Raw genomic sequence first — 27,936 nt, forward strand, 5'->3', positions numbered from 1 at the left:
ACCGTAATGGCATAATGTGTTGGCTTTCTACCACAGCCTTTGGCCATAACTCATTAATATCTTGGGTATTTTTAAAGATCTCATCATTCTGTAGCATCGACTGCACCACCATCTTGCAGCTCCATGAAATCCCAAGTCTTCAGTCCATCTATACGCTTGGCGCGGCCATCTCCAAGGTCCAAGTCTCTTTGGATGAGCACTTTTCTAAGATGGCCGCTGAGACGGATCCTCATAAGTCATCTGAGATCACCAAGAACCTCCTTCCTGCCACTCTGCAGCTCATCGACATCTACGCGTCGTTCACCAGGTGTGGACAGTTGCCCGCCCAGAAACACACGTGTTCCAGCCACTCTGCATAGATCTGCCAGTGACTCAGAATTTCACACTTTTCCTTTTTATCAGCTTAATTCCCCCTGCTCTCTCCCTTGGAGTACGATTTTTTTTCTCTGATATTAAGGGGTGCCTGGCTAGAGAATTTTCCTGTAGTTCTGCAGGAGTCAGGAGGAAGTTTAATTTCTATCACTCTTTAAATATTTCTAGCATTTTACTTGGAAGATACAAAGAAAGATCATGTAATTTTTTCATCATTTCTCTCAGTAACTGGGATGAAGCTCTTTCAATGATGTTTCATGGTATGCCCTTAGGAAAAAAAAATTTTTATGAATTAGAGGTTACTCTGAAATGTAGCTTATTTTAGAACACACAGTGCAGATTGAACATTTGGTTTATATAATTTTTAAATATTTGGAATTTAAAAAAAATTACAAAAAATAATTTTTTTGGGGTGCAACAAGGCATGTGTGCTTGCCTTAGAGAGAGTAGAGAGAGAGAGTGAAAGAGGGGCCAGCAGGTGGCATAGTGGTTAATGTGCTGAATTTCCATTTTTCCCACCGTGGTTCAAGTCCTGGACCTGGTGGCTTGTCACTCAATGCTGGGTGTATGTGTGAGCGTGCCCAAAATCCTGAGGAGAAGGGATTGTGGCATGGCCATTCCCCCGTGGAGTGATATCTCACTGTCTGTCTCTGTGTGTGTGTTTCCGGCAAACACACACACTCAATAACAAAAATCTCTCTTTTTAAAAAAAATTAAAAATAGAGAAAGAAGAGGGAAACTAGGGAATCACTCTCCAGGAGTGGATAGCTATACCACAGTCCTTTCTCCATTATTCTCTCGGGTTTTGGGGCATGCATGCATATGCGTCTGCTGTTTTTTCAAATCCACCAGGTCTGGGACTTGAATGTCAAGTCAGCCATGTGCCTTAACTGCTGCCCCCCAAATTAATTCTTAGTACATATAAATTGGGAAATTGGGATCAGTGGTGGGTAAAGTGCTAGACTCCCACATGGCTGACTGTGGTTCAGGTCCCGGACCTGGCGGCTTGAAACTCTTGTGCACACATGCGTACACATGTATGTGCATGCCCACACATGTATGTGCATGCCCAAAATCCCAAGAGAAGAATAGAGGATAAGGTATTATGGTCTGGCTATCCCTCTGGGGGGTGATTTCTCATTTTCTTTCTCTCTAGTAAGTGCACATGCCCTATAGCAAAAAAATATCTCCCCCACCAAAAAGATATTTGGGAAATTATTTATAAATAGAGAATTCTAGCTCTTCTTTCATTGCAAGAACTGGCAAGACAGGGTTCAACTTCTGCTCACCTTGCTTGCTTTCTCTCTCTCTCTCTTTTTATTGAGAGAGATTTTTGCGATAGGGCTTGTGTGCTTGCTGGAGAGACAGAGAGACTGAGGTGAGAAATCATCCCCTGGCGGGATGACTGCGCTGCAGTCCCTTCTCCATTCTTGAGACTTTGGACAGGCATACGTATGTGCTCGGTGTGAGGTTCAAGCCACTGGTCTGAGAACTGCGGTTGACCCCGTGGGAGTCCAGCAATGTCACCGTTATGCCATCTGCTGGTCCCTTGTCGTGTCTCTTAAGCCCAGTTACTGTACCTGGTCTCTGTAGGATCTTAGTGTTGAGCTCCTGTTCTATGGGGCTTTTATGTTGAATGGGGCCTGGGTCATTGCAGAACTTAACTTTATCTTTTAGTATGAATGCCTTGCAGTAGAGAGGGCTGTTACTTGAAGCAAGGTTTTAAAACGAGATGAACAATAAACCTAAATAACAAGTATGAGGACCCTCTATGTGCCAGATACTTTTCTAGGTGTGTGGAATAAGCAGCCAGAGCAGGCCATGTTATGTCCTGGGAGTTAATGCCCAGATTTTCCTGGGCAAGGAAGTTTGGGAAGTACTGGGTACAGTTTCTTGTTTATTTCAGTTTTAAAAAATATAGATAGTACTTAGAGTCTTTAATGTATTCATTTCCAATCTTCCAAGGTGAGAGAAGGGAAATAGACGTGGTTTTCACTGTTTCTTGATTTAATTGTCCTGGAATTATGTTTTGGGAGTATTCAGAGGATGAGAATTCTTTTTCTTAAATAATTATTTTATTTAACTTTATTTATTGATTGATTTTAATTTGACCAGAGAGAGAGAGAGAGAGAGAGAGAGAGAGAGAGAGATAGAGATAGAAAGCCTCCAGGCCTAGGACTCAAACCACAGTTGAACATGTGGGAGTCGAGCACCCTTAACTACCACACCACCCGCCTTCCCCCAAGGATGGGAATTCTTTTTTTTTGGAGAGGTTTTCACTATAGGGCATGTGCGCTCACCAGACAGACAGAGAGAGAGAGAGACATAGAGACAGAAAGCGAGAAATCACCCCCCAGGGGGGATGATCACGCCGCAATCCCTTCTCCTCCATTCTCCTCTTGGGATCTTGGGCACGCACGCACACGCGCCCGACGTGAGCTTTAAGCCACTGCGAACCACTGTCGACTACATGGGAGTCCAGCGACATAGCCTTTACGCTAACTGCTGGTTCCCGAGGATGAGAATTCTTTAGAAAATAGTTACTAATGGTAATGCTTATCAAACCTGGAAGAGGCAGGCATTACCAATTGTATTTAGCAGACTAGGAAACTGAGATACAGGTTTTTCAGCTTTCCAAGCTTAGTTTTTCCCTGTTGTGATAGGATTAGACCTTGCAGCTTTTCCCATCCCCGTTTCTTTCTTCAGAGCCTATTTGCTACAGAACTTTAATGAAGAGGGAACCACTGAAAAGCCTTCCCAGGAGAAACTGCATGGCTTTGCTGCTGTTTTGGCTATTGGGTCGAGTAGGTGCAAGGCGAACACTCTGGGTAAGTGAACGATAGGTTCTGAACAGCACGTTACTTCTGCTGCAGCTGCTGGTACTTCTCTCCCTCTCTGTCTACTGATACTAACTGGGGCCTTCTGTGTGTCAGGCATGTGTGTAGGTTTATCTGTCTTCGTCTTCTTAGTAACCCTGTGGTGTAAGTGCTATTACCCCTTTTTACTTGTTAGGAAACCAGGGCTTGGAAAGTTACTTACGTCTTACATCTTGCAGGCGATGCAGCTGGAATCCAAACCAAAATCAAATGGTTCCCAAGCATTAGACTGTTTTGCCTTTAACTCAGCGTGTTTTTTTTTTTTTTTCTTTTAATTTCCTGTTTATAGAGATTAGGAAGGCTAGGTAGTCGCTACTTTGTGCTTATAAAAATCTCGTGCCTGGGTTAGGAAGGATCTGTTATTATGGAAATTTAAGATGGAGGGGCTGGTAGGTACATTGTTAAAGGTGCTAGACTCCCATGTGACCTACTGTGGTTCAAGTCCTGGACCAGGCAGCTTGCTTTCTCGTTTCCCTGTCTCTCTGGTCAAATTAAAAGTAATATTAATAACAAATGGAATTAAATAAATAAATTCTTTTAAAAAAAGATGGAAAAATCAAAGCACTTGAACAGGATTGGAGTTAGGACAGTACTTGCCTTTTTTTTTTTTGCTATAGGGCGCATGCGCTCGCCAGACAGAGACATAGAGACAGAAAGCGAGAAATCACCCCCCAGGGGGGATGGTCACGCTGTAATCCCTTTCTCCTCCATTCTCCTCTCAGGATCTTGGGCACGCATGCACACGTGCCCGGCGTGAATTTTCAGCCATCGGGTCCGGGACGCGAACCGCGGTCGACTACGTGGGAGTCCAGCGACATAGCCATTACGCTAACTGCTGGTTCCCAGTACTTGCCTTTTGACACTTAGAGCCATTTGGGCCAGCAGTTGGTGCAGTAGTTAAAGCACTGGATTCTGGGACCAGCAGTTATTGTAATGGCTATGTCGCTGGACTCCCATGTTGTCAACTGCGGTTTGAGTCCTGGATCCGGTGGCTTAAACTCACGCCGGGTGCATGTGCGTGCGTGCGTGCTCAAGATCCCAAGAGGAGAATGGAGGAGAAGGGATTGCGGTGTGGCCATGCTCTCTAGGGGGTGGTTTCTCGTTTTCTGTCTTTCTGTCTGTCTGGTGAGCACATGCACCCTATAGCAAAAAACCTCTCCAAAAAAAGAAAAAATAATAATAAAAGGCACTGGATTCCTACATGAGCAACCATGGTGTAAGTCCCAAACCCAGTGGCTTGAAAATCATGCCGGGCACATGTGCATGTGTGCTCAAAATCCTGAGAGGAGAGTGGAGGACAAGGGATTACAGTGTGGCCCTTCCCCCGGGGTTGATTTCTCACTTTCCTTCTTACTGTCTCTCTCTCTTTCTCTCTCTCTGGAGAGCACATGCACCTTATGGCCAAAATAACCTTAAGAAAAAAAAGGAAACCAAAGTTGGAGCCATTTGTATCTCTCTTAATTTCAAGCTTTAAGTACTGTTTGAATGTTCAGATAGGCTCAGTTAGTACTACTTCACTGAGTACTGTTCTTGATGTGCTTTAATGATCCTTGCCCTCAAGATTTGTCTTGGGAGAAAGATCAAAGTGATACCTATTCATCAAAGGGGAAACAGATGTGTAATGGTGGTTTTGCCCAGACTTGCAGAGACTCACCGTCACTTTGCATCTTGTTTTCAGTTGTCTTCTTTACTTGCAAGATTAGAAAGTGAATTTGATGGGAAATGAAAACCTTACAATTGAGATTGCTAGCTATTAGGCAATTAGTTGGTTTTTGGACGTAGTGCTGCTTATTGAAACATCCATCTAGGCTATCTTAGTAATTACTTTGACAGCCTGGCTTGTAGTTTCTTCCGGCATTTGAGCTTAGCTTTTAAGTTGTTCTATTCTGTTTCTTGTTTCTTGTGATGAGTCCTTGCCCTCTCTGTCGCCTCCAGGTCCAACACTGGTTCAGAATCTGCCATCATCGGTGCAGGCTGTGTGTGAGTCCTGGAGCAGCATCAGTACCAATGAGTTCCCCAACGCTGGGTCCTGGGTGAGTCCCTACCTCTTCCAGGGGTAGAAATGTTAAGCCCTAGCCCAGTGAGAAGTTTGTGTTACTATAGGAAAAACCACTTTAGTTCTCCGAGCCTCAGTTTCTTCGCCTGTTGAAACTACGGGGTGTGGGGGCAAGCAGATGACGTAGCTTGACTCCCACTTGGCCAACCATGGTTCAAATCCTGGACTTGGTGCTTAAAACTCACACCAGGTGTGTGTGTGTGTGGGTGCCCAAAATCCTGAGGGGAGAGTGGAGGAGAAAGGACTGTGGTGTGGTCATCCCCTGGATGGGGTGACTTCTCACTTTCTCTCTCTCTCTCTCTCTGTTTCTCTGATAAGTGCACATACCCTCTAGCAAATATCTTTCTCCTTAAAAAAAGAAAATGGAGATCTGAGATTTAATGTATTACATATAAAATGCCTAGCACATTGTCTGGAAGGTGAATTCTCAGTTAATGTTAACCTAGTTTCTTTTCCTTTTGAGCTTATGTCAGGAACCTGCCTCTTTTGTCATAGTTGTGTGGGATCGCTTTTAGGTCCTGTAGGCTTTTAGAAACTGTTGAGTCTTCCTTGGAGTTACTTGATCTTTGTGTGTCGCTGTACTCAAACTTCCTCTATTTACAATGACTTTGTTGTTACAGTTCTTCAGAAAAATCTTAGGACCCCTGGTTTGTAATCGCAACCTCTGTTTACACTACGGGCAGTTAACAGTACAAGGATATTGCAATCTTTGTAATGGAGACCAGAAGTTTGCAAAATACACGTTCTTCTCAGTCATTACAAAGAATAGTTTAACTGTTAAATATAGTATATATTGTAGTTTAATGATTTGAAAGTAATATTGGATATTTGTTGTTTTTAACTGTTCATTTTGTACTAAATGAAATTTAACTGATTTCTTCTGCCGAAGTCACTTTCCTTCCTAGGAAGAGTAAGTGTATACTGAGAAGAAGCCATTGTTTATAAACCTCCATAGGCTCTTAGTTTATGTCAGTGTTTTTTCCACATGAGAATCTTATCCGGGATGGACAGTCTGTCCAACATCTGACTTGGTTTCTTGCAGCGCAATGCCTTTGCCAACGACACCATCCCATCAGAGAGCTACATCAGTGCTGTGCAGGCTGCTCACCTGGGGACTCTCTGTGGCCAAAGCCTGCCCCTGGCTGCTTCCTTGAAGCATACCCTGCTCTCGCTGGTCAGGCTGACAGGAGATCTCATCGTGTGAGTACCTGTTAGATAGTCAGGCGTGCTCTGCATCTGTGTTCTCTTGTAGCTAAATGACGAAGGTTTACTAACCCCAGAGTAATGCCTTTCCTGTATCCTCCTTTAGAGAAGAGAATCTGTTGCTCTGGAGTATGACTGCTTGCATGAACTGATCTTTAACTTAGATAAAAGGCAGCACAGTGCTTCCTCTTCTTTTTCTTTGTAGTATTTTTTCAGGCTTTAAATGATACTCAGATTTGGAGATGCTTTGCATTTAAAGTGAAGGTGAGCATTTATTTGGTAATGTTTCTGCAGAATTATTATGGAAGTTGGACTCTGCTTTCGAGGGACTGTTGGGTCTCTGCCTTCCTGTACATAGGTCATAGTAAAGTCATATATATTTAACTTTACCTTATAAGTGGTCCAGGTTCTTTGCAGTCCTCATACGAAGCTCATCTGGGATGGGTTTCTCCCTTAGGTTTTAGTTAATTTTCTTTATTCAGTGTTTTGAAATGCATCCTGTTAATTTGTTCTGTAAGTGGATTTTTAATATGGAAATGATTTTTACTTCTGATTCAATAATGAAAAAGAAGAACATGATATTATATAATTACCTATGCAGAAGCCAAGTATCAAGGGACTAAAAACTGGAATAAAAGCCTGATCACAATAAATGATTGAGTTTTCCTACTCTGCCTTGGAGCATTTTGGAGAATATTCACTAACTTGGTTGCATTTTCTTTGCTGTAGTTGGTCCGATGAGATGAACCCACCACAGGTGATCCGGACCTTATTACCCCTTCTTTTGGAGTCGAGCACTGAGAGTGTTGCTGAGATCAGTAGCAATTCCCTGGAACGCATTTTGGGCCCTGCAGAGTCTGATGAGTTCCTGGCTCGTGTGTATGAGAAGCTGATTACTGGTTGTTACAACATTCTGGCCAATCACGCAGATCCCAATAGGTGAGCCCTGTTCAGAAGAATAGTTCCATTCCCGTGACCTCCTGCTGCTATCTGAAATGTGCCAGTACTGGCTTATTTACGCCATGCACTCATGTTACTGTACTTCATGACAAAATTCTGTGCTTGTGTGCCTTTGGCGTTCGTGTGGAAATGTGTGAAGAGTTATTTGGAATCCTTTTGTGATTAGTTCGTTAAGAAATGTAAAGCTTAAATGTTCAGATTTAGAGAAATAGTTTAAGAATGATTACCAGGTGCTGTACTACATGTGGTGAGGTGTACAGAGGAGCTTGATAAAAATCAGTGTCTATAATTTTTTTTTTTTTTTGGAGAGGTTTTCACTATAGGGTGCGTGCGCTTGCCAGACAGACAGAGAGAGACATAGAGACAGAAAGCGAGAAATCACCCCCCAGGGGGGATGGTCACGCCGCAATCCCTTCTCCTCCATTCTCCTCTCGGGATCTTGGGCACGCACGCACACATGCCCGGCGTGAGTTTTAAGCCACCGGGTCCAGGACGCGAACCGCGGTCGACTACATGGGAGTCCAGCGACATAGCCATTGCACTAACTGCTGTTTCCCAATGTCTATTATTTTTGTGACCATACATCTGAATGGGAGTCTACGGTATCAGGAGGTACCACTGCGTTGTTTGGCCTTGATAGGTTAAGCCGTTTTGATGTAGGTGAGCCATAGAAAACTATCTTGGTGTGCTTCTGCCTGACTGAGCACTGCACAGACAGAGGTCCAGATGTGAGGACTTCCTCTCTCTGTGCTGTTGAAGAGTACACGTTTTCATCGAGGACTCCTTTTTTCTCCCATTCTCTTCTTTCTAAATAGATAAGGAATTTGAGACAATTCAGCTTTGCAGAAAGAATTTGCCCAAAGTGAACCTCCCCCACCCCCCACCTTTCAAACAAAAAATGAATGGCACAATCTGGATTAGGACTCTTGAGTTTCAGATGCCTTTGCTGTTTAACTTCTCAGGAAAGAGAGTAGTGAAATAAGATTGACGTGGTCCTGTTAATTCATTAGATACCTATTGAGCACTTACTCTGCCAAATGCTAAGCTTGTGGTAAGCTTTGAGAAAGCAAGTGTGAGTGTTGCTCTGAAGGTCTACATAAACTACCAAACTTTGGGTTTTTGAGAATCAACAGAGGAGGAAATTGAAAGATCTTATTACTGGTAGTTAATTTTTTCCTTTGGATCCACAGTGGACTAGATGAATCCATCTTGGAGGAGTGTCTTCAGTATTTGGAAAAGCAGCTGGAAAGCAGCCAGGCTCGTAAAGCTATGGAAGAGTTTTTCTCTGACAGGTGAGCTGCATTTCACTTTATTCAGTAAACATATTTTGAATGCATTCTGAAAGCAAAGAGCTCTATATGTTGACGTAGGTATTCTTAGATAATACTTAAGGCCTGCCTAGGTTTCTGTACTTGGGGAGGACTTAGGTTAGTTGCTGACTCCTTGAGGTCATCGATGAGGGGGTTGATTTCATAAATAGTTCATGTTGTTGATTCGTAAGTGACCATTTCCCTTAGAGGAGATGAGATTGTGAAGAAATAGAAGCGGATGCCTTTTATGTGAGGCTTAATGTGATTCTTTCATTTCCCCCCTCCTGCCTCCCAGTGGAGAACTTGTGCAGATCATGATGGCAACAGCCAATGAGAACCTCTCTGCTAAATTCTGTAACCGAGTTTTGAAATTCTTCACCAAACTCTTCCAGCTGAGTGAGTGACAGCTTTTAGTAATCTTCTTATGGGAACTTTGATGTCCGGCTAATACTGTGCATATCTTCTGCCTGAGTTTAACTTCAGCATGAAAACGCTAACAAGTGGAGAGAATCCCTCAGAGAAAGTTTGGGAGGAAGTTGAAAACTTGCTTGAAGCCTTTTCTTCTTTCCTGGCTCCCATTCTGCCCTTTCCTGACCTTCCCTTGCCCTTCCTCACTGACCTCAGCCTCTTGGTTGTTCGTAGCTGAGAAGAGCCCTAACCCGAGCCTTCTGCATCTCTGTGGCTCTCTGGCACAGCTGGCTTGCGTGGAGCCTGTGCGTCTGCAGGCCTGGCTCACCCGCATGACGACGTCACCCCCAAAAGATTCCGATCAGCTGGATATAATTCAGGAGAACCGGCAGCTGTTGCAGTTACTGACCACATACATTGTTCGGGAAAACAGGTAGAACAACTGCATGTCTGTCCTGTCCCTGATAACCCCAGAGGTACTGGGTTGTTGGGAAGGTCATGATGTACTTTTCTGTTTTTCCATGCAAAAATGCATTGTGACTTTCCCGACTACCCCATACGTCGGTGTTGGTGGCTCTCTTTCCATCAGGCCTCAGTTTGAGCATTTTCAGTGTTTTCATACCTCCCTCTCCCTAGACTCAGGAAATCTAGTATCATTTCTTGATTTTCCCCATGGAAAGGAGCTTTTGGATTGACGTGGCCCATTGCTTGCAACCAGGGTGAATGTTTTGTGTACTAGCAGTCAAATCCGAAGCTGGGATTAGTATGTGTTGTCATGTATTTGATATTTTATTTAAAAGTTGTTTTTGATTGCTATTACATACTTGAAATACACAGTGAGGTTCCTGTTGGTCACTCACCAGTTTGCTTTTTCCTACCAGCCAAGTTGGGGAAGGTGTATGTGCTGTTCTTCTTGGTACCCTGACCCCGATGGCAACAGAGATGCTGGCCAATGGTGATGGGACTGGCTTCCCTGAGCTCATGGTTGTCATGGCCACCCTGGCAAGTGCAGGTCAAGGTGCTGGTCACCTGCAGCTCCATAATGCTGCCGTGGACTGGTTAAGCAGATGGTAAGTGATGACGTTGGAGGTTCCTGTCTTTGTGGCTCAGAGAGAGAATCAAAGAAGCTCAAATCTGCCTTCTGGGTTGAGGAGAGGTAGCTCATGACCTTTCACTTGAGATTTCATCTTCTTTATTATATTTTTCTTTAAAGAAACATGTTTATTAGCCTAAAAACTAAAGATATGGACTACTTGATGAAATACTACTTAATAATATATATTGATATATTTTTTAATGTAATTTTACTTTATATGAGTTTTAATGGTTTCTTTTTAAAATTTACTCTAGAGTGCGTGTGCTGGGGTAGGGGAGGAAGTGAGAAATCAGCCCTCCTTAGGGCGGGGGGAGATGGGCGGAGGGAGATGGCTAGGCTACAGTCCTTGCTCCTCCATTCTCCGCTGGGATTCTGGGTGTGCACCTACACATACCCAGCATGTTTTTCAAGTCACCAAGTCTGGGATACAAAACCGCATAATTGGCCGTATGGGCTATAGCTGCCTTTACCATCATGCCACTGGCTGGCCCTCTGGTTTCTTTTATAATTTTGAATTCCTGCAAAAAATTTAAAGTACAGATCAATTTTCATTTTATCAAATGGGTAAAATCTTTGAGGAACAGTTAATAGCCCCATGAAGTGCTCTTGTGTTCAGTACAGGAAAATTACACTGGTTTCAGTAACTCACAGATCATCTTGACCCTGTCCCATTCATTATTTCCTCAGTAGAGTTTCCTCTTCATTTTTACCAAGAGAAATCTTGGGAAAAGTATCCCAAGTGTCAGTGAGAATTCTAACCAGAGCACCTCACACTACGCAATGAGGTACATAGTTTTGTAAGAAGGCTTTTTGACAGACCGATTCTAGGTTCATGAATATGCCTTCTTTCTTTGGTTCCTTAGATGATTTTATCTCTCCCCTTCCCCTTTTCTTTCTTTGGGACAGTAAGAAATACCTGTCACAGAAGAATGTGGTTGAGAAACTGAATGCCAATGTAATGCATGGAAAGGTAGGAAATGAGTGACAGCAGGCGGGGAGTGAGGGGACAGATGATTCTTATCTTGGCGGTCAGCTGGGAGTCTCTCCTTTCTCTTGGTTCTGTCCCTGGCCAGCCTACAGAGGACAAGGCTGTTAGACTCAAAGACCTGAAAGTGTAGTTGCTCTCTGCATGCCCTCGGCTTCTTTTGGGTGGATGGAAAGGATAGGAATGATGTATTCTGGTAAATAGACATCTAGCAGAGTCCTCCTTTTCTCACTTGTCTGCCCCCCCCAGTCAAATTTAATAATAATAATAATAAACCTGTTCACATAAAAACGAAACAAAACAGTGAATTCATGCTATCCTGAGGCTTTGGGAAGTTTTGGTATACTCATGTCATAAAATCGTGCACTTTGAGTCAGTGTTACGAGGGGTTGCAGACCTCCTCATCTCAGTCCAGATGCTAGAATTCTTTAAGCTGATCGTGCACTTTGAGTCAGTGTTACGAGGGGTGGCAGACCTCCTCATCAGCTCAGTCCAGATGCTATAATTCTTTAAGCTCTCTGAAGGTTCAGGTCACTGTGCTGAGTAAAGGGGTAAGACGCTGACAGATACCCTTTATTCCGGCATTTCCTCCCCATCCAGTCCGTAATCCCGACATGGGTGGCTTAGATACCTGACCATTGGCTCCACCAGTACCTTCATCTCTCCCCTACTCCTGTTCATCTTTAAGCACTGAAACATCACAATGTGGAGTAGAGAAACTAGAGATTTGAGGACTTGATGCCAGAGTATCAGGTTTTGTTTTTCAGTTTTGTTTTTAGATTTTTGCCATAGGACATGTATGCTCCCCAGGGAGAGAGACAGGGAGAGGGAAAGTGAGAAATCACCCCCTCTCGGGGGGAAGATGGCCATGCTGTAATTCTTTTTCCATTCTTCTCACAAGATTTTGGGCATTGCACACACTTTCTTGGTGTGATTTTTAAACCACTGAGTCTGGGACTCTTAACCATGGTCAGCCATCTGGGAGCCCGGTACTATAACCACCATGCCCACCTGCTGGCCCTATTAGGATTTTAATTTTAAAAAGTTTTTCTTTAAAAATGAAGATTGTACTGTTTATTTTAACTTTATTTATTTATTTATTTATTATTTTAATTTGACTGGAGAGGGACAGAGAGAGAGAGAAAGGAGAGAGGGGCAAAATGTAAAAGCAAGCTGCTAGGTGTGGTACTCGAACTGTGGGCCATGCGGGAGTCCAGTACCTTTAACTGCCATGCTACCTGCTGGCCCCATTATCGGAATTTTTCAGGAAAGGATGAACCACTTGAATGGTGGGCTGGAAAACTTTTCTCCTGCTCTTTGAAGTTACTCCTCTTCCTTTGCTTTAATTTGAAGCCCAATAATTATTATATAAATGACTTTCTTTTATGGTTAATAAAAGTGCTAATGGTAGCGAAAATGCAAGTAAGAGCCTTTTCGTACTTACTATAATCTGGTCTTTTCTTGAATGGTTTTAGTCTTTATTTTCACTCTGTTTTATTTAAATTCTACTTCATTTTTTAAGACTTTGTAAAGAATTATTTTGATTAAGAGTGAATAAGTGCATACTGATTCAGTACAAATTATTTGATGAGCTACATGCAGAAATAGGGGTAAGAGCTGGGGAAATAGATACTGAAGACATGTTTTTCTCTGCCTTTTTACTAGTTCTCTGAACTTGAGCTTTATTGAAGAAAGCTTGAGGGAACACAGTTTATGTAACAAACCTCGGAGAACTCAAGTTTCTCTGGGGTTGTGCTCTCTTACAGCATGTGGTCATCTTGGAGTGCACGTGCCATATTATGTCTTACTTAGCTGATGTCACCAATGCCCTGAGCCAGAGTCATGGTCAAGGCCCAAGTCACCTCTCAGTGGATGGGGAAGAACGTGCCATTGAGGTGGACTCAGACTGGGTAGAGGAGTTGGCAGTGGAAGAGGAAGATTCTCAGGCTGAGGACTCAGTAAGTTCTAAGTAACCTGTGAGTTAACTTCTGAAGGTAATGACTAACACCTTAATAATCCTTTGTCTCTTCCAGCTCCTTGTGAGCGTCCAAACTTCCCAGTCCTTGTTGCTTTCTTTGGCCGTATGGTACTAGTGCAGGGCTGATCTTATGGACCTACAGAGCAAGCCAAGTGGATCCAATGTCTTGAGGAGAAGACCTTTTTTCCTAAGTCCATGTCACTCGTAATAGCACATGTGCACACATGAGAAAAAGGGAGAGGATGAGAGAATAAAGAACGACCCTCAGTAGGGTCTCGTCATGCTGTGGTCCCCTTTCCCTAGCCCTCCAGTTCATCAGGATCTTAGGCACACGTGCATGTTTTCAGACCCATCTGGGTATCTAAATCCTCAATCAGCCATGCGGTTTCTAGTGCTACAGTTCAATTTCCTAAAGACTGTCATTAGGCTGGACTAGGAAAGGACCTTTTAGTAAGCAGATGCCTTTCTTCTATCCAGAGGCACTTGTCCTACTTCCTTAATCTTTGCATTCAAAATGGAATTTTCAGGTTGAGTTCTTTGTGGGGGTGGTGGGAGTTCCTTGTAGAGAAAGCATAAGGTTTATTATTTTCCTTAACTACAAAACCCTAAGAGTTCACCTGAAATTACTGCAAATTTTCAGCCACCTAACTATTTCCAGTTGGGACAGGTTTCTGTTGGTCGTTTAAGAGCTGATTATTCACTCTCCATAGGGTGTTGAAACTGGTATTTTTTTTAGAAAGTATCTATGTGGAAGGATATACTTTTGATTAAAAAGACTTGTTATTTTTGAAGGATGAAGATTCTCTTTGCAATAAACTGTGCACTTTTACGATAACACAGAAAGAATTCATGAATCAGCATTGGTAAGAGTAGTTCTTCCTTGTAGGTGAGGGTTTGCTGGGCCTTGATTGTTGGACTTCTGAGATTATTTACTGGGTCTTGTTCTTTGTAGGTACCACTGTCATACCTGTAAAATGGTTGACGGGGTCGGTGTGTGTACGGTATGTGCCAAGGTGTGCCACAAGGATCATGAGATTTCCTATGCCAAGTATGGATCCTTCTTCTGTGACTGTGGAGCCAAGGAAGATGGCAGCTGTTTGGTGAGTGGTTTGGAACCTTGGCTGGGCTGTAACATGTGACTTATAAGTGATGCAGATAGACTTAAGCCAGACTAGAGAATTCCCGCATTGGGGACCAGCAGGTGGTGTGGTGATTAAGGCGCTGGACACACCCACATGGCCGACTACAGTTTGAATACCAGGCCTGGTGGCTTGCTTTTTTGCTCTCTCTCTGTCTGTGTCTCTCTCTGGTCAAATTACAATAAACTATTGAATAAATAAAATTAAAAAAAGAAAAAGAAAATTCTCAAGTCACCTTCACAGTACCTGACTCTAGGAATATTTTCTAGCTTTGTTACTGGCGCTCTCTATCATCACGGCCTGTAGTAAGTTTTTCCTTAGACTGCCCCACAATTTCAGGTGTTAGAATCAAGGCTTGATGCTGTGAATGAGGTAAGTTTGATATGACATGAACACCATGAAGACCAGATTAGGACTTTTAGAAAACATTTGGCTGTTTAGCAGATTTCTCCTTTGGTTCAGATACCTCCAAGATCTTCGGCAGTTTTTTATCTGTGTTCGTGGCAGGGACTCGGACTCTGATGCTTTCCATCCCTAGGCACTGGTGAAGAGAACTCCCAGCAGTGGCATGAGCTCTACCATGAAGGAATCGGCATTTCAGAGTGAGCCCAGGGTCTCAGAGAGTCTGGTCCGCCATGCCAGCACCTCAGCAGCTGACAAGGCCAAGGTCACCATCAGTGATGGGAAGCTTGCCGATGAAGAGAAGCCTAAGAAGAGCAGCCTGTGTCGTACAGTAGAGGGCTGCCGGGAAGAGCTGCAGAACCAGGTGGGACTTGCTGACGGTGCCCAGGACAGTAGGCAGAGTGCAGGGCCTGGCAGATCTGTGTGAGAGTGAACAACGCACAAGGCTCCCTTCACGACTCGTTTTCTTCTTCTTCTCAGTGTGCCCACTTTCACAATGCGGATACACACAGTATGTCAGGTCCCAGGGAAGGATTTGTGACTGTGACATATTGGGAGTATTACTGGGGGTTTGTGGAAGGATCAGTTTTTGTTCTGTAATACTCTAGAGCTCTCTTTCTTGGCCAGGTCTCCTCAGCTGAAGCACAGAATGTTGAAACTGACTTAAGTGTTTATATTTTTCCAGTTTTTTCAAGGATGGTCTATAACAGAGAAGTTAGCTAATTTTATGTGATGGATACCTTTGAGCATTGGAGTGTCTATGTGGGACCCTTGGTATGCAAAGATTTTTCTAGAGTCCGTAACACCATAACATATTGATTGGAATCAAGTCCAAGATTATGGAGAGAATGAGCTGATGGATTGAATATCTAGCCGGAAGTGAGGCAACTGGATTCTGAAGACAATTATTGGCAAAATTGTTACGAGCGTGACTCATTATTTTAATTTGTTTCTCACCGTGTATTTTAATGTTTCTCAGGCCAATTTCTCCTTCGCTCCTCTTGTGCTGGACATGCTCAATTTCCTCATGGATGCCATTCAGACCAACTTTCAGCAGGCTTCGGCTGTGGGGAGCAGCAGCCGGGCCCAGCAGGCCCTCAGTGAGCTGCATACCGTGGACAAGGGGGTTGAGATGACAGACCAGCTGATGGTGAGTGCGTTAGGGTCACGCAGTGCGCGGCTGGTAGGAACCAGCAGATTTACTAAGATGCCAGAGTGTGCCGATGCCCTGAGGGGCAGACTTGGACTGGCTCATCCCTGGCCATTGAGACTTGGAATGACCTCCCTAAATCTTACCGTGAGCATGGTGAAAATCAGTGTCCGAGGTGCTTTCAAAAGAAGGAAACCCAGGGTCCATTTGAGCCAACCTGAGAAGAAATCCTCTTTTCAGTTTATGTAAATATATGAACTCCTAAGAGAAGGGAAACTTCATTTTGGGGCAATTTAATATTTAGAAATTTATTCTATGTATAAAGAAAAGTTCCTTATTGTATCTTGTAGGAGTTGATCTGGCTGTAAAACCTGTCCTCATTTGCTTATATATTTTTTGTTTTTCTTTTTGTTTTTGCTTTTAATCAGAGGGCATGTGCACTTGCCCAGGAGAGACAGGAAAAAAGAGGGATGGTGAGGGGAAGTGAGAAACCCTTCCCCACCAAACGGGGAATGGTCATGCTGTAGTCCTCTTCATTTTCCCCATTTTTGGGATTTTGGGCACTTGGACACATGTACTTGGTTGGTACTCGAACCATGCAGTTGGCTGTGTGGGATCCAGTGCCTTCACCACTACACCATGGCTTGGCCCCTGTTTATAATCTTTTGGATACTTGTCCTTCAATTCTTCACATTGCATGGGTTTTAAAGTAGTCATTATCTACTTTAAAACTTGTTGCTCAGCCCTAAATATGCAGGACTTCTTTTTTTTTTTTTTTAAATTTATTCATTTTCTACATTAATTCACTATACACCATCACAACACACAAATAAATTTTCCATCCAAAATACACTGTGCATTGGCTCAATCAAGCATATCAACATACATGTTCTCAGCAAATAATTTTCCAATTCTTATGTCCTGCATACCTTGCCTTTTGTTTTGCCATCCTTGATTCCCCATCCCCCACCCTCTGCTATGTCCCATCCTCCTCCCCCATTGTCCCTGGCACCCATGTTGGCCCTCCATGCCTTCCCCCCCCCATTCAATTGTTCTGCCAATGAACTTAATTAGTCTAAATATATCCAATAGCTAGCACAGCTGACATGTACCTATACATGAACCCACGTCTGACCCTAGGCATAAACCCCAGTGAGTAGAATGAACATACTATAAAGTAGTACCCAGCTGTGCCCATACAGCTCACTGCAGTTGTCAAATAATATGCAAGACTTCTTGATGAGGTCTTCCCAGCCTCTTCTGGCAGCACTATGTAGCGGAGAGTAAGGGGTGGTGATTCCAAAAGGGAAGTGAGTAAGTACTGTGGACAAGGTCCTTGCCTGGTAGATCACACAGGGTGACTTTGCAAGGGAGTGACAGTCACTTGGAAATGTACGGGTACATACACACATTCTGATACTAAAGATCAGTCACAGCTTTAGATCTTTTTTTTTTTTTTTAGATTTTTAGATACTGAGATGAAGCTAAAAAATACTGGGGTAAGCTCGGTGACCCATGGTGTTGCTGAGTTGATTTTGCCAGGTTAGAACAATGAAAAGTAAATTCTGACTGATGATTCTGTCATTTTATAAGAAAAGGACATTTTCACATTTTTAAAAGGCCAGTTCTTTCTGTTGATTAGGCTTAGCTTATGGAAAGCCCATCACACTATCCTTACTGGGCTGACACTAACTTTTGACAGATTTGCCAAGCCATCGACGGGTGGGAGGTTGAGCATATTGTTTTGGGTCACTAGGTTGTTTGGTATCCCAGTCACTTGAAGATCTTTGAGTTCATCTTACATGCCTTAACATCTCTACTTTCTGTGCTTCTTCCCTCTGCAGGTTCCCACCCTAGGCTCCCAGGAAGGTGCCTTTGAGAATGTTCGCATGAATTACAGTGGAGACCAGGGCCAGACTATTCGGCAGCTGATCAGCGCCCATGTGCTTAGGCGTGTGGCTATGTGTGTGCTCTCCTCCCCCCATGGGCGTCGCCAGCATTTGGCTGTGAGCCACGAGAAGGGCAAGGTGGGTCCTCCAGTTCTGTCCCATTCAATTTAGGTCATGTTTATTTTTTATTGAAGTTTTGCTATAGGTTGTATGTGCTTTCCAGAGAGAGCTCAAGGCAGAGAGTGAGAAATCACCCACCGGGACCATGGCCCTGCCATAGTCCCTTCTTCATTCTCCTCTCTTGATTTTGAGCACCACCCAGATGCACCCAGTGTGTTTTTCAAGCTGTCATTTTAGGACTTGAACTGCGCTGTTGGCCATGTTGAATCCAGCTGCCTTAACCATCATACCACCAGCTGGTCCAGTTATGTTTATCTTAATCACTAAGCCAAACAGATAGATGGCCATTCTTAGCTTAGCCCTCTGTGGGGAAAAGTCCACGGGGTTCCGAGAATACTTTAAGAACAGAGCACATTGAACTTTTCTTTTTGCACTCTGAGTTACTTGATTAGATGTAGAGGCAGTATAATTAGGAAAAAGATGTTTCTTATTGGTAAATTCCCACCCGGACCATGTTATTTAAGCCCCAGGAAAAGGTCATAACCTGCCTAGGACAGCTTGGCTCTTGGTCTTGCCTTGTTTGCTCACTCTGTAGGGCATGAGCTGAGAGGCAGAGGTCTTCATAAGACTGCTCCTTGTCTAGTCCTTCTCTGCCTTCTGAGGACACAGGGAAGATTCTGTTGTTCTGTAGAACTAGTAGACATTGGAAGAGTGCCAGGCTTTTTTTTTTTAAAGAGGAGATTTTTTTTGCCATAGGGTGTGTGCGCTTGCCAGAGAGACAGAGACAGACGGAGAAAGGGAGAAATAACCCCCTGAGGGGAGTGGCTGTTCCGCAATCCCTTCTCCTCTTAGGATTTTTTTTTTTTTTTTTGAGAGGTTTTCGCTATAGGGTACGTGCACTCGCCAGCCAGACAGAGAGACAGAAAGCGAGAAATCAACCCCCAGAGGGGATGGTCACGCCGCAATCCCTTCTCCTCCATTCTCCTCTCGGGATCTTGGGCACGCACACACACACACACACCCAGTGTTGAGTATTAAGCCACCGGGTCTGGGACGCGAACCACGGTTGACTGCGTGGGAGTCCAGCGACATAGCCATTACGCCAACTGCTGGTTCCCATCTCCTCTTGGGATTTTGGACAAGTACGTACACATGACCAGTATGAGTTTCAAGCCATGGTCTGGGTCTCAAACAGTGGCCAACCATGTGGAAGTCCAGCAACATAACCACTAAGCCGTCTGCTGGCCCCGAGTGCTAGGCATCTTAACTCATGTCTTTCCATTGTCCTCTCCTTTGCTACTAAGGTTTTTTGAACTTCATCTTAAGTGAAAATATGGAGAGTCCTCAAAATAGCTCTAAGATAATTTTAGAGACAGTTTCAAAAAAGCTGGAAAAGGGTAATGGCACATAGCAATCATCTAGATATTTTGTGAAATAATTCTACGAAGAGGGGCTGATTTCATTTTTGTCTGTCCTCATTGGAAGGCAGGAATGAACGACATTCTACATCTTTCAGCTAGGAGAAACAGAGGCTCATATTGGTGGTCTTCCTAAGAGACATGTCTGCAGAAAAGCTTGCAAACTGATACTCCTGTTGAAAGTTTTCATTTGCTTTGTGTTCTCTGAGAGTACTAGGTTTACCATAAACTGGCAGTTGTCCTTTGCAGATCACTGTTCTACAGCTGTCTGCACTCCTGAAGCAAGCTGATTCCAGCAAAAGGAAGTTGACTCTGACCCGCTTGGCTTCTGCCCCAGTTCCCTTTACCGTGCTGAGCCTCACAGGAAACCCCTGCAAGGAGGACTACCTGGCAGTTTGTGGACTAAAGGTACAGATCTTCATCCGGGTTCAGTGACCTTGGGCTGTGATGAACCTTACTCACCTTCCCCCTCTGTTCCCAGCACCACTTTTTTTTTTTTTTTTTTTTTTTAAGTTTTTGCTATAGGGTAGACAGATACACACACATGCACACAGAAAGAGAAAGAGAAAGTGAGAAATCACCCCTACCCCCAAAGGTGATGGCCATGCAGCAGTTCTTCTCCATTCTCTTCTTGACATTTTGGACACACATGCACATGTGCCTGGCTTGTGTTTCAAGCTGCAGGGTTGAGGACTCAAACTATGCAGTTGCCCATATGGAATCTAGTCTCCTTAGCCTTAACCACCACACTATTGACTGGCCTCATCAGGACCACTTCTTTTTTTAATTTTTAAATTTATTCATTTATTTTAATTTGGCCAGAGAGAGACACAGAGAGAGATTAAGTGCGAAAGCAAGCCACCAGGTCCAGGACTCGAACCGTGATCAGCTACGTGGGTGTGTCCAGCACCTTAACAACTATGCCACCTGCTGGTCCCAGGACCACTTTTAAAAAGTTTGCTTTTGAGATTAAAACTTAAAAGCTAGAATTCAGAAGAAATTATTCTCAGTATTTCTTCCAGATTTCTCCTATATTGGAAGCAGTTTGTGTGTTCTTGAAACCTTAATATGTTACTAGATAGTCTAAATGCTACTCGAAGGCAGGGAATATTCTGGAAGAAAAGGAAATGGTAGAAGTCTGAAGTGAATTAACCTATTTTCCAGATCATCTTTTAACCATTGTTTCTCAACCTTGTACAGGATTGCCACGTGCTCACCTTTAGTAGCTCAGGCTCTGTTTCGGATCACTTGGTGCTGCACCCCCAGTTGGCAACGGGGAACTTCATTATCAAAGCCGTGTGGTTACCTGGTTCCCAGACCGAGTTAGCAATCGTCACTGCAGACTTTGTCAAGGTACAATTACAGCTCTTTGACAACATGAGGCTAGAATTGTTTTGCTTTTAAATCTAGAAGGTCTGCTCTCTGTTATGTACTAGCTTCTCCCATAAATTAAAAATTTAATAAAAAACATGCTGTGGCTTTTTATGTTGCCCAGCAGGAGGCTCTGTGTATAGGCAATGTGAATCGATTCTGTATCTCCCCTTTTCTGTACCAAGTACACCTATGACTGTACTTGTTGCAGAATTCATGTGTATCTCTCCCTTACTTCTTCCTTGAGAGGGAGTGAAAGATAATCGTTTGATATGCTGAGTGCCCGACACTTTGTAGGTGCTTTTTGAATGGAGAGTAAATGTCCATTTCTCACCGGTTGCACCTATTTGGATTTACCAGGATACTTTGGGAATGCGAGTGAAATAGATCTCCTGTATTTAGTCTTTCTTCTGTCTTGCAGATTTATGACTTGTCTGTTGATGCCTTGAGTCCAACCTTCTACTTTCTTCTACCGAGCTCAAAGATAAGAGATGTTACGTTCCTCTTTAATGAGGAAGGAAAGAACATCATTGTTATAATGTCTTCGGCCGGGTACATCTATACTCAACTCATGGAAGAGGCCAGTAGTGCCCAGCAGGGACCTTTCTATGTCACTAATGTGCTGGAGGTCAATCACGAGGACCTGAAGGTCAGCTTGCATGTAGCCACTCCTTTGTTTTCATTTTCGCTCTGTTTACCTACTGGCAAAACCTCTTATCCTTTGGGACGAAACTTACTCAACTTTAAGTTTCTTTGTTCTTAAGATACTTGTAACATTTACCATAGGGATCTCATGCTAAGGGTGTGGAGCATGTAATAATGACTTAAAACCTGTAACCAGCATAAACTGGAAACTGGTAGCCAAGGCAACACGAGAAGCTGATGCAGATGTGTATTTCCGCCCTCAGGACAGTAACAGCCAGGTGGCAGGCGGTGGTGTGTCCGTCTACTACTCCCACGTGTTGCAGATGCTGTTCTTCAGCTACTGCCAGGGCAAATCGTTTGCAGCTACCGTCAGCAGGACGACACTGGAGGTGTTGCAGCTCTTCCCCATCAACATCAAAAGGTGGGGTGAGCATTTAGTGTTGAGCTTTCACATTTCAGCAGGGCCTCTCTGCTCTGCCTCCCAGGTACCACAAGCTATTCTGAGTCTAGTGAAACGGACATCTCTCCAGCATCCTCTCCCTTTCCTGTTTGGTAGTATTAAAATCAAGCGGCATTCAGGGTTGGCAGGTTGACTGCTGCAATTGTCCTTCATTGTGGAGACCCCTAAGCTGTAAGAGGTAGTTTTGGGAAGTAGGGACTGTTACTCAAAAGGAAAACCTATGTTAAGGTAGCAAACAAGATTTTAATATGATTGCTACATTTTGAGAAAGAATCATAAATTTCTTTTAGGAATTCATCCTGCCAGAATACCCTTTAAGTTTTTATTTTGGAGTATTTATCAGTAAGTAGAACAAGGTATCCACAGTCCTGGTTGGATTTCTAGGAGGTGGAGACTTCCATCATGATTCCAGGTAACACAGAGGCATGTGAACTAGTGAGAGTTCCATTTAGGGAGGAAGGAGAAGAGATTTAGGGTCTCTCCCCATCCTTCTCTGCCATTTAAGAGCCATTGCAGCACTTTCTCACAGGCTTTATTTGGGAATCATTCGGCTTGAAGTGAAATGAAGTAGATAGCAATTTACACACAATCTAGTGTGCTTGGAGTTTTATTTATGTTTTCTAAGGTTTTGGCCATAAGATCTGTACACTAGCCAAAGACAAAGAGAGGGAAAGTGAGAAATCATTCCTCCCCAGGTGATGGCCATGCCATAATCACTTCTCCTCTTGGGATTTGGGCACACACGCACATGCATCTGGCATGATATTTTAAGCCGCCAGGTCTGGGACTCATACCATGGTCAGCCATATGGGAGTCCAGCACCTTAACTACCATGCCACCTGCTTGCCCTGTGCTTAGAGATTCTTATAGTATAACAGGGCATCAGCCTTAGGTAGCTCCATGGACCTGTGTAGATGGCAGCCTCTAAGTACATAGGGCCACCCATTCCTCAGTCCAGGAACCCTGGCATGAGAGAGTCTAAATAAGAATTCTGCTCAGGAGAACCAGCAGTTAGCGTAATGGCTATGTCGCTGGACTCCCACGTAGTCAACCGCGGTTCGCGTCCCGGACCTGGTGGCTTAAAACTCACGCCGGGCACGTGTGCGTGCGTGCCCAAGATCCTGAGAGGAGAATGGAGGAGAAGGGATTGTGGCGTGACCATCCCTCCTGGGGGTGATTTCTCGCTTTCTGTCTCTATGTCTCTCTCTGTCTGTCTGGCGAGTGCACGCGCCCTATAGTGAAAAATCTCTCAAAAAAAATAAATAAATAAAATAAAAAGAATTCCACTCTGGAGCACACATTGGGGTGTGCGAATATGCTTGTGACTTGGAATACAATTGTCCTATGGATAAACTGGGTCTTTTGTCAAGGATATTGCTCTAGAGTTAATGTATTTAGTTAGAGGACGGTCATTAGGTCCAGAAAATCATGATGAAATGGTGATTGACTCTCTGACTTTTGTTGTCTGCAGTTCCAACGGTGGCAGTAAGACTTCTCCTGCCCTTTGTCAGTGGTCAGAGGTGATGAACCACCCTGGCTTGGTGTGTTGTGTGCAGCAAACAACAGGTGTGCCACTAGTAGTCATGGTGAAACCAGATACTTTTCTCATCCAGGAGATTAAGACTCTGCCTGCTAAAGCAAAGGTCAGTGCCAGATTCTCCCATTTTTTTTTTCTGTAAACCTGGTCTGTTTTTATCTTTTTATTTTTATACCACTTTCCCTTCCCTTTCAGTGGAGGCCTATAAAAGGTTTTCTATCGATTTCTTCCTAGATGCCTTTTCTTTGTCACCCTTTGCACTCCCAAATTGACCACAAAACTAGTTACTTTTCTACCTTTTTCTGTGGGTTCCTATCTATAGGCAGGGGGACTAACACTTATCGTCCTGCCCTCCTCGTAGATCCAAGACATGGTTGCTATCAGGCACACGGCCTGCAACGAGCAGCAGCGGACGACGATGATCTTGCTATGTGAGGACGGCAGCCTGCGCATCTACATGGCCAACGTGGAGAACACCTCCTACTGGCTCCAGCCATCCCTGCAGCCCAGCAGTGTGATCAGCATAATGAAGCCTGTTCGGAAGCGCAAAACGGCTACAATCAGTAAGGGTCCTTCTCAGAAGACCTCTGGGAAGATGGGAATGGCAGTTTTCTAGACAGTGACTCAGAATAGGCTGTTGTGAATATAGTGAAAAAACAGACTCTTCTGCTTGCACATTTTTTGAATTTGGGGATATTAATGCAAACCAATTTGCTGAAAATCAGTGTCAGTGTTCCAGAGAGCAAGCACCCACTGGCTGTTTGCTTTAGGTCAGCCATTCATTGGTGCCCAGTAAAGAGTTATGTCTTAGACCTTGGTTGAGATATTGTTTCCTCTGGGCTTAGAGTAAATGCCTGCCTGCAGGGTGGGCCTATTGAAGAGTCTGTCCTTTCAGTTGGTTAGTTTCCCACTGCATCGAGCAGAGTCCATCACAGGTCTCTGAGCTGTTGGTCTGGCTCCTGGTTGATAGCAGCCTCTTCAGGAAGTGGAAAGCTTGAGTTTAGGAGTAAGGGAATCTGGCCAAGCAAAGAACATTGTAGGATCTTCATGTAACTTTAAACTTGTTCTAGATAATGGTGTATAGCTCACCCTCCTGTAAAGAAGTAATGTTACTGTTTTTTAAAAAACCAGTTGTGGTGGTTAAGGTGCTGGACTCCCACATGACTGACTATGCTTCAAGTCTCAGACTGGGTGGCTTGAAAATCACACTGGGTGTGTGTGCGTGCCTGCCAAAGATCCCAGGAGGAGAATGGAGAAGGGATTGTGGCATGGCTGTACCCCCTGGAGATTGATTTCTTACTTTCCCTCTCACTGTTTTCTCTGGAGAGCGCATATGCCTTGTTGCAAAAAGCATAAGAAATAGGGCCAGTGGGTAGCATGGCAGTTAAGGCATAGACGCCCACTTGGCCCACCATGGTTTGAGTCCTGGACCTGGTGACTTGCTTTGTCACTTCCTCTCTTTGGTGAGCGCACATGCTCTATAGTAAGTTAATAATAATAATAATAAATAATTCTTTCAAAAATAATTTTAAAAATTAAGAAATAAACCAGTTATGGGGCCAGCAGATGGCATGGTGGTTAAGGTGCTGAACTCCCTCATGACTGACTGAGGTTCAAATTCCAGACCTGGAGGCTTGCTTTCTCTCTTTTCTCTTGCTTTCTTATTCTGGTAAACATGCATGCTCTATAGCAAATTAAAAAAAAAAAAATGGGACCAGCAATTAGCGTAATTGCTATGTCTCTGGACTCCCACATAGTTGACCACAGTTCGAGTCCTGGACCCGGTGACTTAAACTCACGCCAGGTGTGTGTGCATGTGTGCCCAAGGTCCCGAGAGGAGAATGGAGAAGAAGGGATTGTGGTGTGACCATCCCCCGGGGGGGTGATTTCTTGCTTTCTGTCTCTCTGTCTCTCTCTGTCTGGTGAGCACGTGCCCTATAGCAAAAAAAAAAAAAAAACCTCTCCAAAAAAAGAAAGGAAAAAAAAAACAACTTCTAAGTAAAATTAAATAATCATTAAAAAATAAATAGATAAACCAGTTATAAGAGGGCTCATTGCTATTAACTGCACCCCTAGCAGAAACACTGAATTTCTTGATATGGCCAGGTCATGTTGTGGGTAGGGCTAATGACCAGTGGAGAGCTGACTGCATGTAGCCATCACATTAATGCAACATTATACTCCAGAGGTTGCTTGGAAAGAGTTGTGCGTGGGCTTGTGGGCTTGGTGTGTGGGGGGATCTGCCTGTGGAGGGGAGCAGAGTGGGTAGAGCTCTGGCAATCTGGTACTGTTCCCCACAGCAACCCGCACCTCTAGCCAGGTGACTTTCCCCATTGACTTCTTTGAACACAACCAGCAGCTGACGGATGTGGAGTTCGGTGGTAACGACCTCCTGCAGGTCTATAATGCGCAGCAGATAAAGCACCGGCTGAATTCTACCGGCATGTATGTGGCCAACACCAAGGTGAGGACTGTACTAAGCTGGGTTCAGTCCTTGGTAGAAGGACTTGCACACAGAGTGGTTTGAGAGCACATCTCCTTTTAGGATGCGAGCAGAAAGCACACATTCACAGTCACTAGCCCTTAGTTCACATGCAGTGGTCTTTGGCATGCCGTAAGGCTCCAGCCCATAGCTAGTTTCCACCATTACTAGTGGGGTTCCTGTGTAAGAGACAAGTGGATGTTGTTGTGTTAGGGAGTAGGAAGGCTGGTAGTGAAAGCAATCTTCTTGCCTCTGTTTTCCCATCCTTAAAAGCAAAGAAGTTGGGGCCAGCAGGCGGTGTAGTGGTTGTGGCACTGGACTACCACATGCCCAAGTACAGTTTGAGTCCTGGGCCTAGCGGCTTGAAACTCACTCAGGCTGGGCGCATGTGTGTGTGTGTGCCCAAAATCCCGAGAGGAGAATGGAGAAGACGGGATTGCAGTGTGGCCAACCCCCAAGGGGGTGATTTCTCACCGTCTCTGTGTCTCTGATGAGTGCACGCACCCTACGGCTAGGCTCACACATCGAGACTGTCAGGAAGGATTCAGACTCTAACAGAACTTGAGAACTTCTGTTAGTTTCCTGATGGGTGCCTTTATTCCCTGCAGCCCGGCGGCTTCACCATTGAGATAAGTAACAACAACAGCACTATGGTAATGACAGGCATGCGGATCCAGATTGGGACCCAGGCGATTGAACGGGCTCCGTCATACATCGAGATCTTCGGCAGAACTATGCAGCTTAACCTGAGTCGCTCACGCTGGTTTGACTTCCCCTTCACTAGAGAAGAAGCCTTGCAAGCTGATAAGAAGCTGAGCCTCTTCAGTGAGTCACCACTCCCGGTGTGGACTCTGCCTTCTCATTAGGACTGCCGTTTGTTGTGGGGCAGCCACTGTCTGGCTCTGTAGTTGGTATCACTCTGCTCTACTGATTGCTCTGTGGTCTCTGCTCCCAGGAAACCTGGTGCTTTATTTGAGATATAAAAGAAGCAAAGTGACAACAAAGGCGTGTACTTGACAACAGGAGGGGTGTGGATAGTATAAAACTCAGTTGAGTCTTCACTTCTGTAGTGGTGGGTGGCCCTCAGTGGTGGGGCTCCTCCTGTGGTGAGACAGAAAAGGCAAGACCCGTGTATGAAGGTGCAGGCTTTCTTAACGTGCAGATGCAGGCCTCAGGTCACACGTCACGCGGAGGTGTTCACATGTATTGCCATGCCATTACAAACTTTAAACCTGGACCAGCCTGTGGTGTGAATTTGAAAAACATGTTGGATGCGTATACATGCATACCCAAAATCCTGAGAGGAGGGAGAGATGGAGGAGAAGGAATTATGGCATGGCTTCCCCCATGGTAGGGGAAGGGGTGCGTTTCTCACTTTCTCTGTCTCTCTATCTCAGATGAGTACAAGTACTCTCTGGCAAAATTGAAAACAACGCCTTTATACTATAAAGTACATTCTTAAGATTTTCTTTCCTGGCCACTTATCTAATATCCTTTCTGTTAGAAGTAGTTGCTATTAGTGTTAGTGGTGGAGACCTGCACTTTGAACCAAAAAATGCTTAGAGACCTCTGGGGATGATGGACAAAATCTTCGAGGATCTTCCAAGTGACATTTAGGGACTTTTCTGAGTAGGAGATGTAATAGACTCATTGACCCATCGAACTGTTCCTATAGTCAGTAGGAACAGTATCTATACATGATTAAAGTGCTGCTGATGTCTCAAGAGAGAAAATTCCTCAGTGTCTATAATTTTGTGATTTACTGCTTTGCCCAAGCTCATCTGGTCTTTGATATGGAGTATGATGCTAGCTCTTAGAACATGCTTCCTAAAGGCTTCTTTTGCTCATTGCAGTTGGGGCCTCGGTGGATCCAGCAGGTGTCACCATGATAGATGCTGTAAAAATTTACGGCAAGACCAAGGAGCAGTTCGGCTGGCCTGATGAGCCCCCTGAAGAATTCCCTTCTGCCTCCGTCAGCAACATCTGTCCTTCTACCCTAAGCCAGAGTAATGGCACTGGAGATAGTGACTCGGCTGGCCCCGCCACAGCCCGTGGGAACCGCCCGGGGAGGGACCCATA

General features: G+C 44.3%; 1 protein-coding gene across 1 annotated transcript in view; it reads left to right on the forward strand.

The window, feature by feature from the left end:
• Nucleotides 1-27,936, forward strand: part of LOC102500380 (E3 ubiquitin-protein ligase UBR4) — a 107,749-nt gene that overhangs the window by 42,773 nt on the left and 37,040 nt on the right. The window contains exons 25-49 of the mRNA XM_027770668.1: nucleotides 78-307; nucleotides 3,079-3,200; nucleotides 5,184-5,281; nucleotides 6,347-6,504; nucleotides 7,237-7,446; nucleotides 8,658-8,759; nucleotides 9,073-9,173; nucleotides 9,420-9,618; nucleotides 10,067-10,255; nucleotides 11,188-11,251; nucleotides 13,033-13,224; nucleotides 14,037-14,107; nucleotides 14,197-14,344; nucleotides 14,922-15,149; nucleotides 15,765-15,935; nucleotides 17,780-17,962; nucleotides 19,612-19,770; nucleotides 20,563-20,715; nucleotides 21,155-21,382; nucleotides 21,642-21,799; nucleotides 23,310-23,481; nucleotides 23,737-23,938; nucleotides 25,676-25,839; nucleotides 26,466-26,682; nucleotides 27,711-27,886. Coding sequence (XP_027626469.1) covers nucleotides 78-307; nucleotides 3,079-3,200; nucleotides 5,184-5,281; nucleotides 6,347-6,504; nucleotides 7,237-7,446; nucleotides 8,658-8,759; nucleotides 9,073-9,173; nucleotides 9,420-9,618; nucleotides 10,067-10,255; nucleotides 11,188-11,251; nucleotides 13,033-13,224; nucleotides 14,037-14,107; nucleotides 14,197-14,344; nucleotides 14,922-15,149; nucleotides 15,765-15,935; nucleotides 17,780-17,962; nucleotides 19,612-19,770; nucleotides 20,563-20,715; nucleotides 21,155-21,382; nucleotides 21,642-21,799; nucleotides 23,310-23,481; nucleotides 23,737-23,938; nucleotides 25,676-25,839; nucleotides 26,466-26,682; nucleotides 27,711-27,886 — 4,095 coding nt within the window. The remainder of the gene's footprint in view (nucleotides 1-77; nucleotides 308-3,078; nucleotides 3,201-5,183; nucleotides 5,282-6,346; nucleotides 6,505-7,236; nucleotides 7,447-8,657; nucleotides 8,760-9,072; nucleotides 9,174-9,419; nucleotides 9,619-10,066; nucleotides 10,256-11,187; nucleotides 11,252-13,032; nucleotides 13,225-14,036; nucleotides 14,108-14,196; nucleotides 14,345-14,921; nucleotides 15,150-15,764; nucleotides 15,936-17,779; nucleotides 17,963-19,611; nucleotides 19,771-20,562; nucleotides 20,716-21,154; nucleotides 21,383-21,641; nucleotides 21,800-23,309; nucleotides 23,482-23,736; nucleotides 23,939-25,675; nucleotides 25,840-26,465; nucleotides 26,683-27,710; nucleotides 27,887-27,936) is intronic.

The sequence above is a fragment of the Tupaia chinensis genome, unplaced genomic scaffold (assembly GCF_000334495.1).
Source record: "Tupaia chinensis unplaced genomic scaffold, TupChi_1.0 Scaffold000146_1, whole genome shotgun sequence".
In the NCBI taxonomy this organism is placed as follows: Eukaryota; Metazoa; Chordata; class Mammalia; order Scandentia; family Tupaiidae; genus Tupaia; species Tupaia belangeri.